This window comes from Trachinotus anak, unplaced genomic scaffold (assembly GCF_046630095.1).
Source record: "Trachinotus anak isolate AG129_WGS33_773 ecotype Australia unplaced genomic scaffold, CSIRO_AGI_Tana_v1 ptg000002l, whole genome shotgun sequence".
Classification (NCBI taxonomy): Eukaryota; Metazoa; Chordata; class Actinopteri; order Carangiformes; family Carangidae; genus Trachinotus; species Trachinotus anak.
The window spans coordinates 12812919-12838902 of record NW_027273853.1 but is presented as its reverse complement, the minus strand read 5'-3'; the positions used below and the strand labels follow the sequence as shown (position 1 = coordinate 12838902).

The 25984-nt window shown below is 42.7% G+C and overlaps 1 protein-coding gene across 2 annotated transcripts in view; it reads left to right on the top strand.

Annotated features, from left to right (window-relative positions):
• roraa (RAR-related orphan receptor A, paralog a) overlaps nucleotides 1-25118 on the top strand; it is a 182491-nt gene extending 157373 nt beyond the window's left edge. For both annotated transcript variants that reach the window (XM_071498967.1, XM_071498977.1), the window contains 9 exons: nucleotides 9834-9919; nucleotides 11377-11518; nucleotides 13955-14350; nucleotides 14983-15104; nucleotides 15210-15342; nucleotides 16331-16438; nucleotides 17412-17522; nucleotides 17756-17868; nucleotides 18275-25118. In XM_071498967.1, the coding sequence (XP_071355068.1) occupies nucleotides 9834-9919; nucleotides 11377-11518; nucleotides 13955-14350; nucleotides 14983-15104; nucleotides 15210-15342; nucleotides 16331-16438; nucleotides 17412-17522; nucleotides 17756-17868; nucleotides 18275-18439 (1376 nt within the window). In that variant the 3' untranslated portion in view covers nucleotides 18440-25118. The remainder of the gene's footprint in view (nucleotides 1-9833; nucleotides 9920-11376; nucleotides 11519-13954; nucleotides 14351-14982; nucleotides 15105-15209; nucleotides 15343-16330; nucleotides 16439-17411; nucleotides 17523-17755; nucleotides 17869-18274) is intronic.
• Nucleotides 25119-25984: the final 866 nt, after the last annotated feature.

Genomic DNA, 25984 nt, shown 5'->3' with positions numbered 1-25984 from the left:
GCCTTCATGCTGAGGAGCAACCTCCTGGAGAGGGGCCTCCCACTTCATCTGAACGTCCCACGCTCCCCTGCCCCTGGACCAGTGGACTGCACTGCTCACTCCCTCTCTCTTTTCTCTCTCTGTCTCTCTCTATCTCTCCCTGTCTCCAATACTCATCACAAAGCAGCTCGTCTTATAGTGGCAGACCAGGGATGACAGGGATGAGAGGATGGTCTGTGCTCCTAATGTCCTTTTAATGGCCTTGTTTGGTCTGTTGTGGTGATTTATTGCTATACGCACACTTCTAATGTCCTCCAGGATGTCTGCTTAACTGTCTTCTTCGCAACAAGTCAAAGATGCTATTGTTTTAGAACTCAGAGTGACGAGTGGGTTGACGAACTAATCAGAACTGCATTGACATCTCCACTTTCTTCCAACTATGCTGTCTTCATTACGGTCTTAGACAGACCGCTGCGTAACGCCAGGCACTGAGGGCCAGACATGCTGCATAGTGGCCCTGGTTAGCAAGAAAAAGGAAGTGTAGAGATAAAGACCCTATGTCCTGCTCTGGCTAAAAAGTTCCCTCCTAGTGCCGAGCCGCAAATACCCGCTCTCATGTGGTAAATATTGACAGCTTCCTGTCATCAATGAAGCAACAAAGCACAGATAATTCCTGGCTGTTGTGAGGCAGCAGGAAGGAAAAGAGGAGTATACTGGCTGTCAGCTGACTCCAAGAGCTTTTTGCATGGCAGCAGAGCAGGTTGAAGAGCTGATTGTTATTCCAGGGCTTTTGGGATGTGTTTATGCAATCATTAGTCTTGGCACTTGTTTATTTGCCTGGGATTAGAGCACCACGGTGCATTCACCGGCAGTCAGGGAAGCTGGTTCACCAAAAGGTAGCAGCAAGCGCACAGGCCTTACTCTGTAAGCAAGGCGTGCAAGTAGGGAAGCATGCTTTGCGCATGGCTGCTTAATCCTGCCATGTTAAACAAAACCAGGCCAGTGTTTGTAGGACTATGAAAACAGCAGTGCAGAGGGAATGTGCCTCACACGCTGTAAGCAGTCTGTGAACTCTGTGTGGCAGTAGACACTCGTCGTGCACCGCTGTCATCTAGGAATGCCTTTCATACGGTCTGCTACAGCTGGAGGAGAGGGAGGACGACAGTGGAGTTGCTCAGCAGATCCTCCACAGTGAAGTCAGAGATTATTGAGGCTGCTTTTGTAATCACCTGTGAAAACCATGTATCATATACAGTGTTTGAAACGAATACAAATGGCCTTGTGATGACACATTTTTCAGATAATACAGGGAGTTTTAAAAAAGACCCCAAGGAGAAGGAGAATAAAGGAAGAGGTATACCATCAACTTACTTAAAAATGGAATAATCAAACTTATAGATACACTGTGTATTTGTATGTATGCCGTATATACAGTGTGTGTGTGTGTGTGTGTGTGTGTATGTATATATATATATATATATATATATATATATATATATATATATATATGTGCTTAATTTTCTGCAGCTGAGAAAGTGACACATCAGTCTACCGATGCTTAAGAAATCCATTTACATTCACTGCCTCGGTGTACCTATCATGGGCCTGACACTGCCAGGAGCAAAATGAAATAAACAGATTGATTTTTAAAATGCTTTGCAAATTTCATCACAAGTAAATATTTTACATGGTCACGATCATAAGATTTCACTTTAATCATTTTGCACATTTAGTAGCACTGAGGATAAATGGTTCATGATGGAAGTGTTCGCAGTCACTTATTAAGACACTAATAGCCAAGGGCACTGTATATGGATTAGATAATGGGTCTGTCTCACTTTAAATTGCTCTCTGCACCTGGAGGAGAGGGCCAGAAAATCTTTGAAGGCCAACTAGCAGCTCTGAGTGTGTGTGCGTGTACTTGCACATAAAACATGGCTCACATGTAGCGAAAACAAAAAGCGGTCCAGGTAAAAACAGAAAGAGTGAGACCAGTGAAGCGGGTTCTCTAAGAAAGCTCTTCTTCTGGGGCCCCATGACACCGGTGATCTGTGGAAAGGTTGGGTGCCTCTAGTTTCAGCTCTATCAAGCTCTGGATCTTTTAGCAGCAGGATTCAGTATCCCAGCTAATGTAACAAGGCTCATTTGTCTCAATCACATGTCCCTGGAAGTATCGGCTGGCCATTGATGTCATTCATCTTCCCTGTCCTTGCCTGCTCTTTTTCAGCTGATGAAAACCCAAGACCTTCAAGTAGAATGGCAGAGGCGCAGTAAAAAGTGCTCATCAGCCCAGCCGTAAAAAAGATACTTAGACTGCATGGTGCATTCATTGCTGAGGCTTGTAGACAGTAACTTTCCAGATTTCATTAGAGGTAGAAAGACTTTGTCATTTTCAGATTCACTTTGACAACTGTTATCAGATGACGAGAACATAGTCTTTTATCTCAGCTCTTCTAAAAGCGGTTGTTATTGTCCACTGCCTGAGTCAGTACAAAGCATCAGCAGGCGAACAACAGCACAATGTGAAGGCACCTGTATTATTCTCATGTTACCTGCAGTTTGGCATGATTTACACACTAACTCCGCTAATTCAAGTATCACAGTTTTTCAAAGATAGCCGTTCACTGGCTCACATGTGTGTACAGTGTGGTCCTCCTACTTGTAGAGATGCTGCATGATGACAGTCCCATCATGATGTGTTTTTTTTTCTTTCTTGCTCTCTCAAAAATCTATTGCAAATGTTTTGGAATAAAACTCATTACTTTATTAACACATGTCCTCATGAAGAGCTGCCTTCAGCTGATGTCAGCTCCAATGGAAACAGTGACTCGCTCCATAACTGGAGGCTTATGCTGAGCTTCCCTCTTCGATGGAGCAAATCAAGATCATGATTACTATCTGGCCCATGCAGCCAGTCAGCGTTGTCTGGAAACATGTTTTCCTAAGGAGACCACAGAGGGACAATTACTGTCAGCTGAACTATTCAGCCTGCTCTCCATGTGTGTTCTGGCTGCGTGCCTTTGACCCACTGACCCTGAGCAGCAGCATGAGATGGGACCCCCCCCCCCCCCTCCCCTTCACACACCCCTTCCCCCCAGTATCCACCATCACTGAGGCATTCAAATATGCACTTTGCAGATGTCTGAAATGCACATATACTCTGTCAACCCTCTGGCAAAAAAAAGACCATGCAGGAAGTTGTGTGGATGTAAGTTTTGATTTCTTTGTGTGAAACAGTAGAAAGATCCTATTCAAAAACCCACAGCTGAATTCTGGTTGTCTTACAGAAATGCATACTAATACAGCAATTATAGGAGGAAGGAAGTTGTACAGTGTGGCAGTAGCAAATTCCCTGGTGCAATGGAACAAGGCTCTTTGTTGTTATGTAAAGGTTTCTGCGTGTAATTGCAGTGGATGTTTTGAAGGATTCATTATTTATATATTCCTGTGTTTTTCTAAAGGAGCCTACGAGGCTGCCGTCCCTGCAGGGAGATGGGGGGCTGAGAGGTGCTTAACTAAGGCACTGTACCACAGTTGAGGCTTTAACCACCGCCTGCTTAGTTCAAGTGGTCAGACTAAAGGTTCAGAAGCATCACATGATCCTGAGCTAAAAATCTCAGAATTCAAACAGTGGCTCCTGCACCAGTCAATCAGGCGGTCCTGTGCGATTTCAGCCTCAGTGATTTTGAGTTTTGGTGCATCCCAGTGCCTGGCTGCACAATGCATGAGTACAGCAAACAACGCACAGGCACCTCTGACTCATACTTGCACTGTAAGAAACTTTTATTTCCATTCACAATTGAATTTTAAGAGAGGATGTATCATATTTGATTTCATGAAGGGCCCAAATGATCTAAACAGTTAGACAAAGCATGTAAATATTTGCAACACAGATTTTTTATTTAGCTCTCCTGGCTCTCTATGACTAACTAGGGGCTGGTAGAATGCATAAGTGAGTGCTGTCTGCAGATTGTATTTTGCCATCAGAGTAAACAGTGTGAGCCTTTCTCCCTCCTGGCACACATGTACACCCGCATGCACATGCTCACACACACAGAGAGGGGGCGTGCCCTCCGGTCCCCAGCACCCGGGCACAACTTCACTTGTCACTGCAGTCACAGACGAGAAGGGGATAGGTGGGGGAAGATGGATAGAGGGAGGTAAGGAGTGATGGGGAGAGAGATTTGAGCTCAGGTGGGGCAGACAAGGGAGGGGAGAGGAGCGCCGCACACATGCTACCCTTCATGGTGCTCGTCTGCTCGGTAAACCCGGGCTTTTGTTGTTTCCCCCAGAGTGCAGGCGTGCAGACTCCCAGCCAGGAAGCTCGTCAATCTTTGCCACAACAACACATAAATTAGTGCCCAAATTACTGTTACGCCGGTGGAGAAAGAGACATGGAGAGAGATGTCTTGTGCTGCGGTTTGGGAATACATCTTCCCCTCTCCTGCTCCCCCTCATAGAGGGTGTCAGAATGCACTTCAATAAAACAGTCAAGTAAATACAGGGAGAGACATGAAGAGAGAAGCACTGCTGTGTTGTACAGGCATCTGGAGTTGGGCAGTGTTGAAATATTAATAGGCCTCACACACAAACAAACACAGAGATGCACGCATGAGTTCATCCAAAAAGCAGCCCAGGGCGATGGTCCAGACCTGAGCTTTAGCAAAGTCACTGCACTGCTATGAAGGAATAATAGGAAAGGCTTAAAGAGCCCGTCTTTTGAAACAGAAATATCTCTTCAAATATAGCTAGTCTCTGGTGAAGGGGGATCACAGCTTAGGCAGCTAAATGATTGGGGGGGAATTAGCTACACACAGCATAGAGACATCAAAATGTGTCAATTATGTCTTTCCTTGCTCTAATCCTTCTGGTCAGAATATTTTCTGATGACTTCAGCGTGTTTACAGGTTGAATGGAAGCTGTTTAAAGTGATGATATAGAGTTTTGGTCTGCAGGTGAATTTCTGTACAGTGCTGTGTGCTACAAACCAGCAAATGCCATCAGGACAGCTCTATAGTGATATGCCAACAGCCTCCGATCCCTAAATAAATAACACATTTATACTATTCAGCCTGTGTTCCGTGCCACGACTGTCCTTTGCCGCTGACATTCAAATAACCTTTCTTCTGCTGCATAAATGGGAATAAAAAAGTATTGTGTTGTGCGACTTCACGTGACAGCAGACCCCTGGCAGATGAAAAGAGGCAGCAGTCTGATTCCAGCTCTTGTTAGGCTGTCGTCGCGCTACAGCTAGATCTGGCTGTCATGGGTATCTGTTTAGAGAAGACTCTGTTTATCAACCAACAGCTGATTTCCAACGCCAGAGAAATCAGTTCATGTAGGAGAATAGATAGCTGCACACAACGATGGAGGAAGATTGCTTAGTACACATTTGCCAGCCGGTGTTTGTGTGCTGACCATGTGTAGATGGTCTGTTTTTTAAGAAAATCCATAACAGTCCTGGGAGCAGGCATGTGATCCTCATAAGCTTTTGTTTGGTTTTGTTGCAAAATATTATAAAAAGAGAATGTATTAACACAGTTAGCCTGATGGGAGTCAAATTGTTAATCTGCTCATGATGCTGTGCCCTGTCCAGTTCCTTACATAATCTCTGACATGAGCCCACTGGCTTGCGTCACTCTTGTCATTGACAGCTGTCAACACAACGCGACCGACACACACACACACACACACACACACACGTACACGCTGACTGACACACCACCGGGCACAGAGAGGCAAATGTGTCTTTCATCCAACTGCTTTCTTTCAGAATGATTGTGCATTGTAAATAAGCCAGTGAAACAGCTCTGCACGTACAGAGCAGTATAGAAGCCTCGGTGTCAGGTCTCATATATTGTGCACCTCTATCATGAATCATCAGGCCATGAGAAAATGATTTAATGGTCCAATCGAGTAATGGGTTAAGCTCTCAGCATTATGACGGTGGCCTGGGCATGGGTCTGTAATGTAAGGGATAATCGTAATCCTTCAGCGTTATGTCAGTAGTCCAAGGGTTCAGTGGGAAAAGCCAGGAGATTTTGACTAGTGATTTTCCATGTTTGCACAAGCCTGTATGGTTTTCACTTTTATTTTATGTTGTATATGTTACCATGTATATGTAAGATATAAAAATAATTACTGAGAATTAAATAAAATGTTTGTTTTTTTGTATCTGACAAGAATTCTAAGAAGTCTACCATAGCAGGTATAAATGCATACCAATTGCTAATTCCTCAAGAACTTACACTGCATAGAATGACCAGCATTTCTAAATATTTCACCATTTCTTTCCCACTATATTTCTCAGCTTCACATTGTTTTAATATGTAGTGAATGATTCTTTATATCTTTGAATGAGGCTATAAAAGGCTATGACAGAGCCCCTGGAAGCTGTTTGTGTGCGTTTGGTAAATCGTGCTGGGTGTTTCCAGGTCTTTGATAATGTACTGTGGTTTTAGCAGTGGGCTGATCTCTGTGAAGACAGTGAAGGGCAGTGGGTGATCATGCAGGGGCCACGCTGCACTATTGTACATGTGCTCTGAGTGACACGTCATCCCCTCAAAGGGCCTGCTAGTGTGGTGAATCAGTGTCCTTGAACTGCTCAGCCACAGACAGACAAAGAACAAGCTTTAAATTTGGCTTGACTGTCTCGTCCCTCCGCCATGCCCCATTGTCCAAGACTCCCACATCAGGTTGCAGCGCTGCGTACAGGAAATCAGTCTTGAACCGCTGTCCAGCCCTTATGGTTATGCACGTGGCGTGATTGCACTGTGATGTGATTCGCGCATAATCTTGGCGTCTTAGCAGGTGTCTTTGAAGTGGCCTGCGTGCAGAGGCCATCTCAGAGTGCTGTGAGGAGCGGCAGGCTGCTGGGATGGGCTTTAGCATGGCTGCCCGTCTAACTGTGCCTGGCTTTGATGTCGTAAACAGAGCAGGCAGGGCTGGCTAGCAGGGAAGGGAGGCAGGGAGGCAGGCAGGCGCGGTGAATGGGATCAGTGGCAATGCGCTGGTCAAGCTCAAGCGAGCCAGCAGCTGCCTGTTTCACACCAAGAGGCAGTTAACACCGCAGCTCATGTCAATAGATATTGACTGCCAGATTGGGAGTGCTTATAAGCGTGGGCCTTTTCGTTTGACTGTCTCCCCTGTGTGAATTCAGTTTAAATCATCCTCAGTGTCAAAAGTGTAGCTTAGGGGCCCCATGACCAGTCACTCAAGAGGACAACTTGCACAGTCATACAAATATACAAATATTGACTCAGGCTGAAGATGTAGGTGAATTAATGGTGTATTTGATCACCGTTGTGCCATTGCTCGATGTTTGTTCTCCTTGACCCCCTCTTTTTGAAAGCAGCTTATTCCACAGTGGAAGTAACTATATGTTCAGACTGGGGTCTTTTCTCATACAAGATACTACAGAGCCTGTCTCAACCGGTCCAGAGACAAACCCTTTTTACTGTTGAGTGCACTGAGCATCCAGGGGCTTGTGCAGCGGTGGAGTGAGAGGGTGTTAGCTGGTGAGGCTGTGTGCACTCAGGGCCTTCCTGCTGCAGATAGGGCTTTGTGAGGCATGCTTGTGTGTGTGTATGCCCTGCCCGGCCTGGCACCCCCGCGTCTCTACTCCCACTGCTTTCACCTGATGTGGCACAGCCTCTGTCAGGCCTGAGCGAGCGCCCAGCCAGCTTCGCTTCTTCAGGAAAGATGAAGGCATCTCACAGCTGTGCTGTGGGGGTGGGGAAAGCTAGCAGCAGCCTAAGCCTGGAGCTATCAGAGGCTGGAGCTCAGAGCCAAAAGCCTGTGGGCTGGATAGGGTGGGTGGAAGCTTGGCTTAACTTGGCAAGACAACCATAGCCACAGCCCTGCACTGCCACCCAATGGCTGGGGAGTAACACTACAACCTTTAGTTCAACATAACCACAGCTAGTCATAATTACAACACGCTTCAGTTGTTGTGAGTGCATGTCAGAACAAATTATGTAAGTAATGAGGCTGAAAATGCTAAAGGAGTCGAAACACACTGCACTGCTAATGCTCATGCAGGGAGAACACAAAAACAAACAATAGAGTGCACTCATACAGCGATAGACCTAACTGAAATAACAAGCAACTGTTCACTGCAAGGAAAAGATTAATTATAAATTAACCCTCTCAGTTAGGTTGTCAGAGCCCGCCTCCTGCCTGGATTTCACTCTAATCCGGGCCGACGAGGTGCAGTGCCCTCTATTGTATGTGCGAATCACAAATCGCAGGAGGTGTTGTCTGGAGGAGAATTAATTGTGCATGTTCCACCACTCCCTTTTGTTCATTTTACTAAAATGTAGGCTAATTCCATGTAAACATGGCCAGTCTTGTTGACTCCAGCAGCGCGAGGAGAACAGACACAGATTCCTGAATGAATAGAGTGTGGCTCCGGGGTTAGTGGATTAGAGGCTCTGTGTTAAGGGCCTCTCCCGGGCATGCCTCAGGGACAAGGACATTATCCACATGACACATTACAGGCTCCTAGGCAGCTGATTAAAATGGGCAGGGATCTCTGGATTGAACCCCAGCAAAAGTACTTTTGATGTTATCAAACTAGTTTAAAGAGGCTGGTTGTTAAGGTGTACGAGGGATATTTGAAGCTCCTAGTCTTAGGAAGAGACACGAGGCTTTATAGCAGACAGTCAGGCCTGACTAGAGGGGAGAGGCTGATGTAACACTTTGACATAGTGAATGTTCAACCACTTTTTTAATGATTCTAATTTTGTTGCATCTTATTAAGGCAAAATTATAATATCCCCCCTCTAATTGGTATAGACTTGTGTTGCAATAGCCCTGTTTGCCCTGATTGGTCGGCTGCATGACTGGTTGGAGAAAACCATTACATCGTGAGAAAATATCCCGCGGTGATCTTTCCTCGATTTAGATCAGAAAGCGGAGTTCGTCTGGCGCTGCAGTGCACTGCTGGGATGGCGGGACTGAGATGTTGGAGATGTGGAGGAGGGCTGTGAGATAGAGATCTCTGGAGGGAGGGAGAGAGAGAGGGAGAGAGAGGGGGAGGTAGAGGTGGAGAGGGATGGAGCATCAGTGGCTGCAGTGATAAAGCTGAGAGCAGCGGGACAAGCTGGGAGTTCTGTGTCTCTGATGTCTGTGTGTTCTGTCTGTTCTGCTGTGTTGCCCTGTGGTCTTCTCCTGAAGAGAAGGCCAGCGATGGATGAGGCCTGTCCTCTCTGTGCTTTTGTCCTCTATGGCGCGTGAATCACAAGCCTGTCAACAGCACAACACCACAGCTAAACCCCCACTGAACCCCTTTTCTATAGCGCATGCAGACGTGCACACACAGGCTCCGCCACCGCTCCATCCAGCGCAGTGGGCATGTTATGAGTCTTTGTGGCCACAGTGGATTAACTCCTGAGGTTTTTCATGGTTTTGAAGTTTAAGAGGCTTCATGAAGTCAAGTTTTCCAACAGGGAATACATCTCCTCATGTGGCTAAATGAGCCTTTGTCATTGCACTAGGCTAGATTTAGTGCTACCGTGATAATATTATGGTTTGTGGGTAGCTGGGCTTTTACTTATGTGAGTTGTGTTTAGGATGCAGATTGACACTATGTTTACATTGGCTGCTTGTGAGGACTTAAAATGGGCTCCTTCCCCTCACACACACACACACACGCAATACTCTGTAAATATTCAGCTAATGCTCTGTGGAAGTGAGGATTCAAAAGCCACCAGATGAGATGTTTTTAGAAGCACAGTGCTCTTTCATGTACCAACATGGATCCATGGTGAGGGTGTTGTACAGTGACTTGTGACAGCAAAATGTTGATTTTTTTTTTTTTTTTTAATTCTTTCATTTCCTTTTCTTCTCTTCAGCTCAAATCGAAATAATTCCCTGCAAGATCTGTGGAGACAAATCATCAGGCATCCATTACGGCGTGATAACATGTGAAGGCTGTAAGGTAAGCATATTGAGGCTGAACATGTTTGTCATGGGAAGAAGTGTGTGTGTGTGTGTGTGTGTGTGTGTGAGTGAGAGAGAGAGAGGGGGAAGACAGGGAAAATTGAGGGAGTAAAGAAAGTTGCTTGCGAGGAAAAACATTTGAAAAATGTTGCTGAAGTTTTACGAAGATTTGGAAAGGGACTGCGAAATGTAAACACCAAGAACATGATCATTAAAGTGGTCAAGCACCGCAGAGGACATCACAGAAAACCACAATTAGTAGTACAAAGTCATTCCTCTGCCTTGCTCTGCCTTTCCCTCCCAGGGACATGTCTTTTCACTGTGTTTTTTGCCTCTGCTGCAGCCTGCTCTTCTTGAAATAAAATGATCAAAAGGGGAGTGCTTTGAATTATAGCAGATTGTTGGCTGTTTGCTACAGTGTGTTGCTTCCATTGAAGCCGCCTTTTGTACTGTTTCAAATGCACCAGCCATTCATAGTGAGGGGAATTTTGTGCTTAGAGTGTATTCTTGTCCCCGTGCTTGTCACCAGGCACATCATTAGCATTCCTCAGCCAGGCTGCACCTTTGCTGTTTTCTCGTGTGTGTGTGTGTGTGTGTGTGTGTGTGTGTGTGTGTGTGTGTGTGTGTGTGTATGTATGTATGAAGGAGAGAGAGATAGAGAGAGAGTGAGCGAGAGACAGACAGAGAGAAGTTCCTTTCAGCTGTTCTTCTCTCCCTCACACAGGAGCTGGAAGGAAGAAAACACTAAAGAATAAACTGCTGAAATCTATCTTTAATGATTGCTAATTAGTCCAGGCAGAGAGGCCTTTAATGATATGTGCGAGTACAAAAGTTTGGACCATAAATCATAGCATTATTAAAGAGTGCTGCTTGTCACTGGCAGTTATAGCCTGTTTCCATAATGGCTTCCATTATAAAGCAACTTGGCAGCTGTCAGCTGTTTTCTTGTAATTAAACAGCCAATGAGCAGCTAATTAAGACATATGTGTATGGAGCGGTAGAGTGGGGCATGTTAATGATGTGCTGGAATCAATTCATTAAGTCAAAGGATGAGGAATCCAGTCGGTGTGCATTCGCAATCCTTTAGCACTGCACATGCCAGTGCTGCGTTAATCAACACTAATAACCCCACTGAAGAAAAATAGCATCCACTGTTATCATTCCTACCCAAACACACCACCTTCATGCTGAACACACTGCAGTGCTCTTTAAATGCCAGATATTACAGCATAACAGCCAGGAAAATGCCACTACAGTAGTGTTATTATCTAATCTGTTTGGCAGCAGTAAAATCAAAATATCACCACTAGGAATGCAATAAGTCACTATCAATCAGTAATGAGTTTTGTCAACACTAAAACACTACGAAGGCATGATCTGATGCTCCAGTCCCAGAACATTTTTCCACCCACAGTGGTTCATCTGCTGTGTTTTCCATGCCCCTCTCCTGTGCAGGGCTTCTTCAGGAGGAGTCAGCAGAGCAATGCAGCCTACTCCTGCCCCCGTCAGAAGAACTGCCTGATCGACCGCACCAGCCGCAACCGCTGCCAGCACTGCCGGCTGCAGAAGTGCCTGGCAGTGGGCATGTCACGAGATGGTAAGTGCTTTATGGGAAGAGGAGAAATAGGTGGGCGGATGCAGAAGGGTGGCGTGGTGAGTAGACAGAGGTAAAGAGCTCAGGTCAAGCCCATGTGTGGGCAAGACTCTGCTCCGCTGGAGTGCCTTCGAGCCAGTTGCTTCAGGGGTGCTGCTGTGGACTCTGACCTCCCTGTGAAGGCAAGAGAGAAAAGAATTTCCTCATGGAGACATTAAAGTCAAATAGTCATTGTTGTAAGTTTTTGTGTATAGTGTAGAGTTAGAGCCTGTTATTTTTGTTTTGGTCTTTAAAAAAAAATCCAGAAATTCATCCGTTTATTTTAAAAGTAAAAGAATGAGGACAGACTGGATTTTTTACTAAATCTTACTTAATATATTTACTTACTTACATACTTGCCATTTAATCAGCAGCTAATGTGCATTCTCTGTTTAGATTTTTTGAGCTGTGCTTAAACAATGTCAGTCAGCATCATCTTACAGCAGGAAACTTGTTGGTTGTAGGGACAAAAAAAAGAGTCAGGCTATTTTTTTACTATCAGTAAAAATATTGATCCTTTTCAGGGTATATTACCTGAAACAGTGAAACAAACAACACCATTGCATCAGCTTAACTCAGTTTTGTTGTTGGGTTGTTTGTTTGTGGCCCTATGTTCATGTGGTACTTGGTGGAGACACAAAGAAAACGCACACACACACACACACACACACAGATAATGACAGCCATTATTCTCAAAGGGACATAACAGACACATCCTAGGAAAATCTTGACGTGAACACACGCTAAGACGTCACTCCATGTTCACTGTCTGCAGGTGAGTGCTTTGTCTGCAGGCCTAATTTGTTGCTGTGATAGAAACTAGGTTTGATGAAATAGGAGGTTGTTCGAGGTTGTCATTAGTGCTGCTGCAGCTGAGATGCAGTAATGGGAGCACACAGGTGGGGATGTGTGCTGGAGGGCTCCTGCTGTGCCGTGCTGGTCCAGACTGGGCTGGGCTGAGGAGATTCTATCAGAACAAAGCAGAGCAGAGCTATGATAATTTTTTTTTTTTTTTTTTTTTTGTGTAAAACATACACAGACAAGTGAGAACCTGAACATGCATGACTGGCACACCTTTATGCACACTGCTCTGCTATAATTCAGTTACTCACACGCATACATATTCATGAATGTGAATGAACACAGAAGTACATTAGCACTTATGAGGGCCTTTGCACAGCCACACACATTCTTACATGCACACAACACACGTGCACACATACACTCACACATGCTGGGGACAGACGAAGGTGACTCTTGCCTTCACTCAACACAACCAGAGCCCATCTGCCCGCACTCTCCTCTGCGTCGCTCCACTGTGCGTAGACAAACACACACACACACACACACACACACACACACACACACACACACACACACACACATATACACACACTGTGACCGGCTGACATACTGCCAGGCCCCCAGTACACTGGCCAAGGAGTCTCATTCTCAGCACCACTGTTTAGTCTGGAAACCTTGAAACAGGAGGCAGCAACTTAGTCCTCTCATGTCTGAGTGGCCGGTAAGCTGTTAGTCACTTCCCACTACTGCCTCTGCACTTATGAAGCTGTTCATTTGTGCAATAATCTCTGTCATTACTGATCCCCCCCTGAAATATGGAGATTGACTTTTTTGTCATCAGTATTATCTGTTAAGAGAGTAACAGTGGTGTGTGTTTATAATAGCTGACATCTTTTGGTCCAATAGTAACACACAACTTTGACATAGAGGGGTTTTGTGTGTTACTGGGTCAGAGGAGGGCACATATTGAGAAATAACCTCTGAATGTGTTACACAGTTTGTAGCCACTAGAGAATTAATGTGCCCCAAAAATTTCACAATTCAGTCCTTTTCAGTTGTTTTCTAATCAAGTCATTTTGTCTCAGACTCCAAGATTACATTTTTCACAAAAGGAATTTAGTCAATGCTTTGAGATGATTTGAGTGTTTGGTTTTTGGACTCAACAATAAAACTGATCAAATTCACACAATGGTAATCTTGGGCGGCCCGGTAGTTGAGTGGTTAGGGCCCATACCATGTTGAGCGCAAGACGCTCTTAGCAGGCAGTCACCGGTTCGACTCCCGACCGGTCCGACTCTTTCCTGCATGTCATTCCCCTCTCTCTATTCCCTTTCCTGTCAGTCTCCACTAAGCTATAATAAAGGCATAAAAAAAAAAAAAAATTCACACAATGGATCAGTAACATGGAGGTTGTATGAGAAGGAGGTGTAATACATGTTAACAGTCATACATAGACTTTTCATTTTATTTTTGTTGACTTATTTTACTTTATGCAGAGAAGCCCCTGGACACCACTTATAGAGATATAAAATATAAATTACAGAAGTGTCTGTTTAAACTCTTTGGGATGTCTCACTCATGTTTTGCTGATCACAGCGGTGAAGTTTGGCCGCATGTCGAAGAAGCAGCGAGACAGCCTGTACGCCGAGGTCCAGAAGCACCGGCTGCAGCAGCAACAGCGTGACCACCAACAACAGCCTGGAGAGGCGGAGCCACTCACACCTAGCTATGGCCTCTCAGCCAATGGCCTCACAGAGCTCCATGACGACCTCAGCGGCTACATGGATGGTCACACCCCAGATGGCAGCAAACCAGACTCTGCTGTCAGCAGCTTCTACCTGGACATCCAGCCATCTCCTGACCAGTCAGGCCTGGACATCAACGGCATCAAACCGGAGCCCATCTGCGACTTTGCCCCCGGCTCTGGCTTCTTCCCTTACTGCTCCTTCACCAACGGAGAAACCTCCCCCACCGTGTCCATGGCTGAACTAGGTAAGGAGCGGGAGAGAGACAGGGGGAGACAAGAGCAGAGACAGCAAAATGGAGGAGGGGGGAGAACAACTCAACCGTGGGGCAAACGACACAAAGGTTGCTTAAAATAGCAGGAGGTTGGAGACTCATCTCCAACACTCATTAAAAGAGCCTCTTTTTTGTAATTAGTTTCCATTAATTAGGGCCAATCAGGATCCAGCAGGGCAGGCGTCTGGGGAAATCATTTTTTTAGGCTCCCCTGTGCCCAGGAACTCCTTTTAACAGATGTGTTTTCAAAACCATTTAAATTCTTATACTCAATATTTCTCTCAGAGAAAATGTGACCTTTGTTTCAGTGAGTAACGTGGCACCCCTCCTCCTCTCCATGCATTTGTGTCATAACTAGATTGGCTTTGCCTCAACCTTAAGCTATGAGCTTCCTGCAGGCAGTAAAAGGAAATGTCAACAAGCCTTTTCCCAGTCAAAAAAGCCCACGCGTATCCGCCTCTCCTCCTTCTTGAAAGCTCAGTAAATAAATCTTCTTTTCCTGTGGCATATTTCATCAGTGAGGTCTTCACTTTCTCATAGCCTTGTGAGTAACATTCAGATCTCAACTGTGATCTTCTGGGTTTGTGACGATGGTTGTATTTCAGAGCACCTGGCCCAGAACATCTCCAAGTCACACATGGAGACATGTCAGTACCTGAGGGAGGAGCTGCAGCAGATGACCTGGCAGGCCTTCCTGCAGGAAGAGGTGGAGAGCTACCAGAACAAGGTATCTTGACCACAGCCGGGCCTGCGCTGGCTCCCGCAGCAGTTGCAATCATCAAATACATTGTTTTAAGGTAGATAACCCATTCTGTGTCCTATCTGTTCTTAGCCCCGGGAAGTCATGTGGCAGCTGTGTGCTATCAAAATAACAGAGGCCATTCAGTATGTGGTGGAGTTCGCCAAGCGCATCGACGGCTTCATGGAGCTGTGTCAGAACGATCAGATAGTGCTGCTGAAAGCAGGTATGACAGCCTGTCAACATGGCCCGCTGCCGTCAGACTCACCCACCACCTCCACCACCCCCCTCTGGCATTGTCACAAGGGCGTAGCTGACCTGACTGCACAAAGCCCTCTTCTTCACACGCACAGACAGTGTCACAGAGAGGAGACCCTGCCCTGCCTGTTTCCTCTCTCTGTCTCTGTCTCTGTCGCTCTCCGTTTTCCTCTGTTCATTACATACATAGCAAAGATGGACACAGCGTTAGATAAGCAATGTGTTTTCTGAGCTCGGATAATACCCGTCATGACGGCTGCCATTTCCCCTCGCTTTTCCCAGACACCAGCGTTGTCTGCCCATTCCAGTTGCTCTCGCGAAGGCGTACTTACAGAATATTAAACACAGATATGACTCTGTGCACACTGTCACCTATATTTATGCATAAATAGAGATGCTCAAACACACAGAGACACACACATATCGTGCATGCAGCAAACAAACACCTCTCCTGGGTCTTTCCCTGGGTATTATTTACATTAGCACAGCCATATGAATAATGAAATAAAGACTGAGATCCCTTGTCAGACATGACATTTTAAAACAGTAGCATCTTCCTTAGAGGCAGTAATGGCCTCTCTTATTTTTTCTTGATCCTCTTATTCACTCCCACAGAGTGGTACAAATTACAGGATAGAATAATTTCCCCACCTATCTCGCTAAATAAAGGTTGAATGAATAAGCACTGTCACTACTGAATGAAGCACAATTTTTTATCTGGCATGTCATTATGGAAGAATAGCCTTCTGTCTGTGATATTATCATCTGCAGAGGTGATTTTTCTTTTCCCTCTGATGGCAGTCGTCTCTGTTTCAAAGTGGTTGTGTTACTCATATTGTTGAAGAATAACACAAAGCACAATCATGTGCTTTGCATCCCTGACTGATGTGCTACAAAAAAAAAAAAAAAAGAAACAAAGCTCAGATTCAGCATCTTGTTCCTGTATGTCTCCACAGGCTCTTTGGAAGTTGTGTTTGTCAGAATGTGCCGTGCCTTTGACTCGCAAAACAACACAGTCTATTTTGATGGAAAATATGCCGGACCTGATGTGTTCAAGTCATTAGGTAAGTGGGGTGGGTGTAGGTGTGTGTTTGTGCATGTGCACGTCTGAGTGAGTGTGTGTGCTTGTGTGCTGCTGCTGCTGCTGTGTGTGTTTCCTTACAGTGTCTTACTCCTTTCCTTGGTGTAATAGCCAAAATTAGAGTCTGCTGTTCTGTTCTACACAACGCTGAAGGCCTGGAAGCAAACACTGAGCACTCATCCCTGCCTCACCTGGCATTGCTGTCTCTGCAGCGGTTATTTATGGTAGAACAGAGATGTTAGTGAGGCTCTGCTGCATATGGCTCCTGTAACTGTGGAATAAATAAAGCCAGACAGAGTGTCTTTTGGGAGAGAGCTATCAAAACCGTCATTGATAGTTTGACATGAAACATCTCAGGCAAAAGCAAATAGCATTTGTGTTTGGCTGCCGTGACATTACTAAGACTCTCCACCATGGATTGTTTTACACTTTCAACTGCCTTTTGACGAAAAAAAAAAAATGTAAATATGTCCCATAGTGGCAGTAAAAAATGCTGAATTCTGTTTCTTACTGTGACTTTAACAATCCCTGTAACTCTCTGTTTGTGTGTTTATGAGTGAGCATGTGTATCTGTCCCAGTGTCCTGTGTGTTTTGTGCAGAGGGGTCCGCAGTGGGGGAGGCAGAGTGATGGGCTTCCCGAGCCGCGGTGGCATCCGCCTGTCTCTCTCTATCCCTGATAATTGATTTAACTAAAAGCCTCAATAGTGACCTCATTTTGGCTTGCATAACACCACCCAACTGCCAAAAGTGACTCGTCTGGGAGGCAAAACTCAGTAAAAGCATTGCCTGTTCTGCTCAAGACGCTCCCATGTGCTGTCAGCATGCCGTTCTTTTTCATTCCTTCCCCTTCCTCTCCCCTCCCTGTGTGCCTCTCTCCCAATAAAGATCAAGAGTGAATGTTGTTCTTTGGTCTTCCTCATCCTAAGCCCTCTCTCTGTGTCCTTTGCTGTGGCAGGCTGTGACGACTTGATCAGCTCCGTCTTCGAGTTTGGGAAAAACTTGTGTTCTATGCACCTGTCTGAGGATGAGATCGCCCTGTTCTCCGCCTTTGTGTTGATGTCTGCTGGTAGGTGTCATTCACAGTGCAAGGAAAATAAAAAAAAAATAAAAAATAAAAAAAAAAAGGTAGGCACACATTCACCACAGCAGGAAAGGCTGTTGCCCTCCTGTTTTTCTCTGTCAATTAACATCTTAGACTGGTGGCACTACATCATTACTTTTCACACGAGCCAAGCTGACTATTAAGGGGGATACATGTGACTGTGCAGTAACAAAAAGTTCTGATAATTTACTTTTCAGACCGGTCCTGGCTCCAGGAGAAGGTGAAGGTGGAGAAACTCCAGCAGAAGATCCAACTGGCCCTCCAGCACGTCCTGCAGAAGAACCACAGAGAGGATGGTATACTTACAAAGGTACAGTGCAATGCAGTGCACACTCCATCCATTATCCCTGAAAATGGCTGTCTGCTAAGCATGTTCCACCCTTGTAGCAGTGTAATCTCCTGCTGTTTAGGATCTTTATCCACAGGCTATCAAACACTTTGAGTATGTTAGATTAAACTAATAGATTTCACTGGAAGCATTCACATTGTTATATGCATTTTTATCAGTAGAGAAGTAGCAATTTATCAATTGTGCCAGCTCCATAATATGAAATGTCAGGTTTTGCTCGTGTCTGAGCGCTTGGCTCAATATTTACAAGTCTGTTTGCCCCTGTGTGAGAGGGAATACACTGTAGGGGAGAATGTTTTTCACTACCATTGCTCCATGTCCCTGCCTCCATGTAAATCTAAACAGCCTGTCTCCTCTCTCTCCACAGTTGATATGCAAAGTGTCGACACTGCGAGCACTGTGCAGTAGGCATACAGAGAAGCTTACAGCTTTCAAAGCAATATACCCAGACATTGTGCGTGCCCACTTCCCCCCCTTATACAAGGAGCTGTTCGGATCAGACTTTGAGCAGTCCATGCCCGTTGACGGGTAGCAGCCCCGCCAGGTGCCAGTGTGCCCACCGTAGGGGAATGTGGAGGAGGAATCTGAGACACTTTATTGGTGCCCTGCACAAACCAGAGCGGACAGATGGCACGCTGTTCAACTTCTTCTTTTACATTGGAGGGGAGGGCTTAGGGAGTTGATTCTCAAGGTTTACTTTATTGAATTTTGTTCTCTTTGGAAGACTTGTGGGACCCGACACCCCATCGGACATGAAGAGGAAATAGGGACAAATAATTTCTGTCTGGTTGAATTTGACCTTTTTATGCGCATTTCTAACACGGAACTTGAGAATGATAACAATCATTCATTCATTTCCCCAATATTTATTGAATCACTATTATTCTGATTTATCTGTGCATCTGAATTGTAATCAATACACAATTAATGATACACTATTGGCGTTAAAATAGCTGAAGACATCTTCAGTATAGATGAAGATAAATGAAGAAGACAATGAAGATGAATCAACATCAGTATTATGTTTCAGACTACACACCTGAAACTGCTTTAGTATTTTCATATTCAACACTTTGATTAATCCTCTCCCTACCTTGAAACAAAAAAGCTGATAAATGCGCACACTTTGGTCAAGTTCAGCCATTTTTCTCTTGTGTTCAGTCGTATCTTTTGGACGCAGTGCTTGGAATGAAAACTCACAGCAACTTTAAGGGAGGCTCCGTCGGCATGGTGATGCAATCGGTACCTCTCTATGGACAATCGTTTAAAAAAAAAAAAAAAAAAAGAGAAACATAGAATTCTGGTAATTCTAATGAAACCGCAATGATTTTAGCTGTCAAAGACTCCATCCACCATTGTTGCATAGTGAAATCATGTAAGGCCATCTGCTATTAATCCTTCTCTGGACAGGTGCCCTGGAGAAGCACAGGGCACCAACACAATGAAAAGGGTCCATTCCACCTGTTTTATAATGTACTACAGGGTATATGGTCATAAGTACTTACTATACAGAAAAAAGTAATGTTTATAGAATCTATTTTAAATAACATGTATGATATTAGTAGTTAGACCATTCTTAATTGTTGAATTGATAAGGCACTTTTATTTACACCTTTCTTTAATTTAAGACGTGTATATTTACCTAGTGATGTGTTGCATGTGCACAAGAAATACAAGTTGAACCATGGTCACAGAGGCGAGTCCTGGGAGCAACAGATGATACTGGTCTGGAAGTTGGTAGGGCTGTGTGGTAGGATTGCTGGCGTGGCTGCTCGCCGGTGAACAAAGAGGCATGTATGAGAAGGCAGGTTAGAGACGCTCTTATCACCTGTTAGCTCAACAACCGCCTGTGCGACACCTGTCAAAATGTAGCTCTGATACTTCCTTTAGAGAGTATGCACACATACAATAACAGCCAACAACCCTTGCAGTGATGTTACAGTGTAGAAAACAAAGGTATAGTGTGAGACATTTGCAACACAATGATTTTCAAATTCTTACATATTTTTTTTTTAAATATTTGGTTCCCGTTTTATTGAGATGAAGGTAATTTATTAGAATTTTTTTTTTTTTTTTTTAAACTGTCAGCCAAAAAAATCTCAGCCAAGTCAGACAGATCACTATTGAATATCCTTGAGGCTGGACTGGAACGATCACACATTGACTGTAATCCAATTGTTCCATCTAGTGGAAGGTAAAAATACAGCAAGCTAGTTAATGATGACAGTGATACATTGTCAAACCTAAAAGTGCATTTGCAAGCCTTTCTCAGAAGGTTTTGAATGTTTTTTTTTTTTGTTGTTGTTGTTGTTGTTTTTGAGTAGCTTTGTCTGCCTTCTCACCACAGCCTCCGCCCGGCAGCACCACAACAGGACACAGAGGAAACAGTGAAGGGAAAGTGAATATTCAAAGCCTTGTCTGGTAGTAAAGCTTCTATTTTTGTAACATGTTTTGGTTAATAAACTCATGAAAGAGAACGAGGGAGAGAAAAAGATGTCAGGTAGCACTTAACTATATTCCTGCAATAATTAGACTAGCTGTTGTTTGTATGATTAGGGGAGAAACATAAAAATGGTAGGACAAGTGCTATTTTCAGAATGCTTTGTTGTCGTGCTTCTGTTTTGTTGAGTGTGTCTTTCTTGTCAGTGTGGTAGTAAAGTGGTAGAAAAAACCCTGGATGTGCCAAACAGTAGTCGTTGCTTCCGCTTTCCAGTCTACTCGTCTGTAATGTAGAATGGATTCCTAAGACATTCCAGCAATCTCAGTACCGGCTTCTAGGAATATCTTAAAAAAAAAAAAAAAACAGGAAAAAAAAAGAAAAAAATGATATCCCTTTAGAAATCCAACAATCCAACAAAGCATGTTAACACATCTGTCACCAACATAAAATCCAGTTGTTTGTCTTTTGTTTTCTGTTTGCACACTATCATTCCTCTGCCGTGCAATTTGTACAAGGCGTTAATGCCATGTGCTGTCACCCCTCAGGGAAGAGTTTCTTTTGCGCTTTCTGTTTGAGAGGACATTTGTTTGTATTCATTAGGTTTAGTTTGTTTTTTCTTTTTGTTCAGGGATGTGTCCATGAGAAGTGGTTGAGATTAACATTTGAATATTCATCACTGAGTTGTTCAGAATTTTACATTAATGATGTCCTTTATGGGGCCTCCAGCCGCTCAAAGACCACTGCGCCCCTATGGTCAAAATAAAAAAAAAATCTCATTTGTAAAAACAACAAAGCGCAGTTTTACTGTTTTATCAGCACACAGCATATTTGTCACACAAAAATCTGTTTTGGTTTCAAATGGTGTCATCAGGGTCTTTAAAAGTGATAACCCTCTTTGTTAGAAAAACCAAATATTCTTATGCAATACTAAATCTCTTGTGTTTGGGTTGTAGTAGATATGCTGTACCTAAGTAATAATCTCTCTTATGATCCAATACTATTTGGATATGCACAAGCCCTCTACGACTAGTAAACCTCAGTCTCCCAGCAAAAGAAACCCAGTCTGGAACACTGCTAGACAATCCAGGTTGAGAGGCCCACAGGCCCTGCAAGAGCAGCGAGGACGATGAGGTGTGAATGCTCAGGGAGGTAACAGGTAGACTGAAGAAGCAGCTCGCTTTCCTCTGGATAGTTGCAGAGCATTTAATTAGCTCTTCTGTGAATTTATTAGCACTCAATTGATAAGAGGAGGTGGCTGAACTTTTTGGCATAGCACACATGAACATGCAGTACAGCACTTAACTGTTCACAAAATAATGAAGAGATGGACATTTGGCTGATTTCCTGTTATTTATTTGCAAAAAAAAAAAAGAAAAAAAAAGTTTGTTTCTCAAAAAGGATTCAGTTGGAATCTTGTTTGATGGTCACGTAAATCAATTCAGTATTTCATCAGATATGATCAGCTAAGGTCTGCCACCCAAAGGGTTCCATTGTCATAAAGTGAAAAATGTATTTTCATTCAAGTCTAAATAGTTGAGTGGCTTGTGATATGTTCTACAATATAAAACAAGCAATATGCCTTGTGTTACAATTACGGGTCTCTACAGTGCAGTTATCATCCTTTTGAATTGACCTTCTTCATACAGCTGACTCAAACTGATTACATTTACTCTCAGTCCAGAACAAAAAGTAATAAATCCCCATTACTCTGTTTTCATGTCCTTATGTTCTGGTATGGTTGCGATATTGGCAGGATAGCAGAAAATGGTCATCAAACACATGAATACTTGTGTGTATCTATAAACTGCACCTTCACACAGGCCTGTAAAGTGATGTCCTTCTGTATATTCTCAGAGATCCCGATTTTTAAAAAAAAGGGATTGATGCTAAGTGTGCTATTCAATCAGTGTATAGTATACAGTAAAATGTGCTGGTCCTTCTGTCTCTGCTCTGTTGTCTGTTTGTAAAAAGCAATAGTGTGTGTGCGTGTGTGTATGTATTTGTTCTCACAGTGTGTGAATAAAATAAACCCCAGACAAGGCTTTAATAATTACAGAGGAACAGGGTTATGCGGATGAGGTGGTCTTGATTTTATTTTGGACTTTTTTTTAAATGTTTTTTTTGTTTTTTTGTTTTTTTTTTTTTTTGGAAATAAAGGTTTTGGAAATGCTGAGCTTGATCCATCCATAATAGGTGTAGGTTTCAAAAGCATGACATAATGCCTTCAACAATTCATAGGTCTGCAGAATGCTGTGAAGCAACATTGACCAGCTTCACAGTAAACACACACTTCACTATCAGTTCAGACAGCGCAGCCACAGCCGGGGCTGAAATGAACTGAAATGAATTCTGGACCGTAAATTGTGAAAAATGAGTCTTTGTGGCCATAAATTGTGAAGACCAGTGTTATGTCACGCTGAAAGTTGTACTGGAGTGTCGGTGCGTTACCCAGAATTATGAGTCAGTCATCACATTTTAACAGAACTCATTTTCCAAAGCACAGCTGATAAGGATTTATGATTAAAAATACGTTTAAGAATATAGTTTAAAAAAAAAAAAAAATGAAAAGCAACTTTTAGCCATAATCGAATGTCAAGCAATAATATATGTCTGTGTATTATTTTTGATTCTTTTGTGCATAATAGTCTTTGAACATCTGCATGTAAATACACCTCTTATTTATCACTTTTGGTTTTTGTTTTATTTTGTGTTGATTTTGTGGATGTTTTTATGTTTCATCTGTATATTTGACCAGTTCTGTTCCCAGGTGGAGAACTAAGAACTTGACATGGCCTGTATGCTGTATATCTTATTTTCTCACTCTTTCTCTCTCCCTCATTCTCGGCTGTTTATTCACCATATTTAATGTTATTATTGATCACATGTATAAAGGTAGCTTTGTAACTTCTGTCTGTATAGGTAAGAGGAAAATACTGCTACTAAGGCCTACCCAGTGAAAATATTTATCTGTTTATCAATTACACCATATTGTATGATAACTCTGTTTCTAGTTTGCTTCCCTCCTTTAGGATTAGTTTGATAGAGACAGGGTGTGCTGACATTTATTTTGTGTTGCCCTGATGTGTGGTGCTAGGTAAGTTAATTTTGTGAACAAAGTATTGATTCCTAAGCCTGGCTGCCCTATTAGAACATTCATTTCATTGCATATTAATGTATTATTGATATTAGGACTCAACAAATGATAATAATAATGAAAATGATAGTGGTAAAATTACCCAGCCAGTACCTGTATCAGTGTGCTAGTCTTGGGGTAAGGCACTTATTTCCTTCTGACTTATAGCAAAGCTAGTATCTGCTAATTAACAAGCTATTTAAGGTTGCTTTTCTGGTTTGTGGAAAAATGATAATATTCAAACTGAAATGGCAGTATTGTGTTTTTTCTTTGTCTGATTGTAAAAACCACTCACTGAGGCTATAGTTTGTCAGGTTTTAAGATACTAAATATTTACCTCTCTTGTGTCTGCATAGTTCTTCACCTGATGCAGGGAAGCGGTGCTTTGATTTCATTTAACAGAGCCTCGGTATGCTTTTGTTATTCCCCATTTTAGACTATCCTGAAACAGTGGTTTCTTCAGACCAGTGGCATAAACCTTTTGCACCACGTGAAGTGTTACAAATGTACATGAAAGGATTGCCATTTGAGGACAAAGTTGACCTTTTCTCTCCACTCTGTAGCAAATATCAGTAAGAATATGCTTGCAATAATACACAACGTATCACACTGAGTGCCTCTCGGTGTAAAAAGATGCATACATGGTTTTGATTGTCTTTTTTTGTGGTTTTTCCAAACGTGTACTGAAGTGACAGTGTGTTTTGTACATGAGAATGAATTCTCACTCTCACATGCTTCAAATGTTTTTTCAGATTCTTTATGTGTTGATCATTTTCACGTGGTTTGATACGCTACGTTAAAGGGTTTTAATGTATAGACAGTCTGTTTAGAGTGTACATGTCACCCCTCACCTTGTTTGAGAAACATAAATGGGAAGTTTGTTTCATATTGATCTTGAATGGTCAAATAAATGCTCGCAATTAACATTACAGAAAAGTTCACCTGCACATTGTTTGTTTCAACTAGGCAAAAACTAACAGGCAATCCATATTTCTTCATTTTCTGTTTGTTTTTTATCAATTTCTTTTTTCTTTTTTTTTCGCTGAGAACAGAAGATTTACTAATGCATTGTATATCAAGTATTTGTATGTGTTTGTATAAGAGGCATACAACACATCTGAGTTTCTTTAATGTTCTGTGTTCAATGTGCTCTCAGTCGGTCGGGGTAACTTAACATGAAGGGTGGGTGGAGCAGGGGTGGATTCGGATTCTTTCTCCATGCAAAACCAGTTCAAATTATGGGAAAGCCGAAACTAGTGTGTGGTTGTCACAAATTTCTAAGTCACACGTTTGCTACTGATGTTAAAATGGGGACAGATGATCATGTACCTTTTTATCCAGCTCTTTTGAACTCTCTTTAGCAGGTAGTCTATTCACAAACGTAGTTTTGCTCCTTCTTGTCTGATTCTTAAATATGAAAATAAGTATTTTGATTCATTTTGTAAATACAGCTGTAAAGAAAAATAAGAAATTTAATGTTGTCTTTTAAATACTTTTCATTCTAATATGAATGTTGTTATATTGTACTTAGAAACTGTACCTTTAATATTACCTTTATTAAAAGTGCATTGGACACATCGATTTTAGATGTGCTTTATGTGCTGTTATCCCATAATAAAATTTACCGCTTGTAATGGGCTTTTATTTCCTGACTGTTTAACTGTCTCTGTTGTCTGCTCTCTGACACACACACACACAAACACACACACTCACTCTTTTTTAATAAAATGAATCGACCTGAATGTTTTTGATTCCCATAATTTTATAAGGCCTAAATGTTCTAGTGCTTCAGTATTTTATCATAGTCCCGCTCCACTGGACGCTGTTCTCCAAATTTTAACAGCAGATAATGTTATGAAATTAGTTTAATACTTGCATCTAAATATGTGCAAATGGAAATGAAAGTCAGAACAAGAGTTATACTTTATTTAACCGTGCACTTAAGAAAGGTTAAGAAGACATATCAGTCCAAGACATTTTTGTATAAGACATAACAGTGCAAACTCATTCCAATCCAATTTCCCTGGAGGGACTATTAATGTTTAATTTCATTTTCCTATCCATTTTGATGATGTGTTAAGAACTGCAATTTTATAAAGTTCTGTAATAATTTATATGGATTTTAAATTATTTTTCATCACATACCCCTCAATGTCATCTCCTTAGAATATTAAGAAAAAGTGTCATCATTTTATCATTAGCTTAGTGATCTGAAAAAAGCATCTTTCCATTTTAAGCAAGCCCAGTAGGAGGTTTTGAGCTATTTGTTTCCAGGTAATGATCATAGAGAATCACAATTTTGAATAAAACTCTCCAAAACAATGGTGCACGTACCTTGATAATACCCGAGCCAGATGTGGAATAGTAGGGATAATGGCTGTATATTTACTCAGATTTTACACACCATCAAAGTGCAGCTAAGGATAGTAGGATATTTGGGCTTATTTTAATTCATGTTTTTAGCAACAGACATTTATAAGAATTTATGGGGGTGTCCTTCAGCC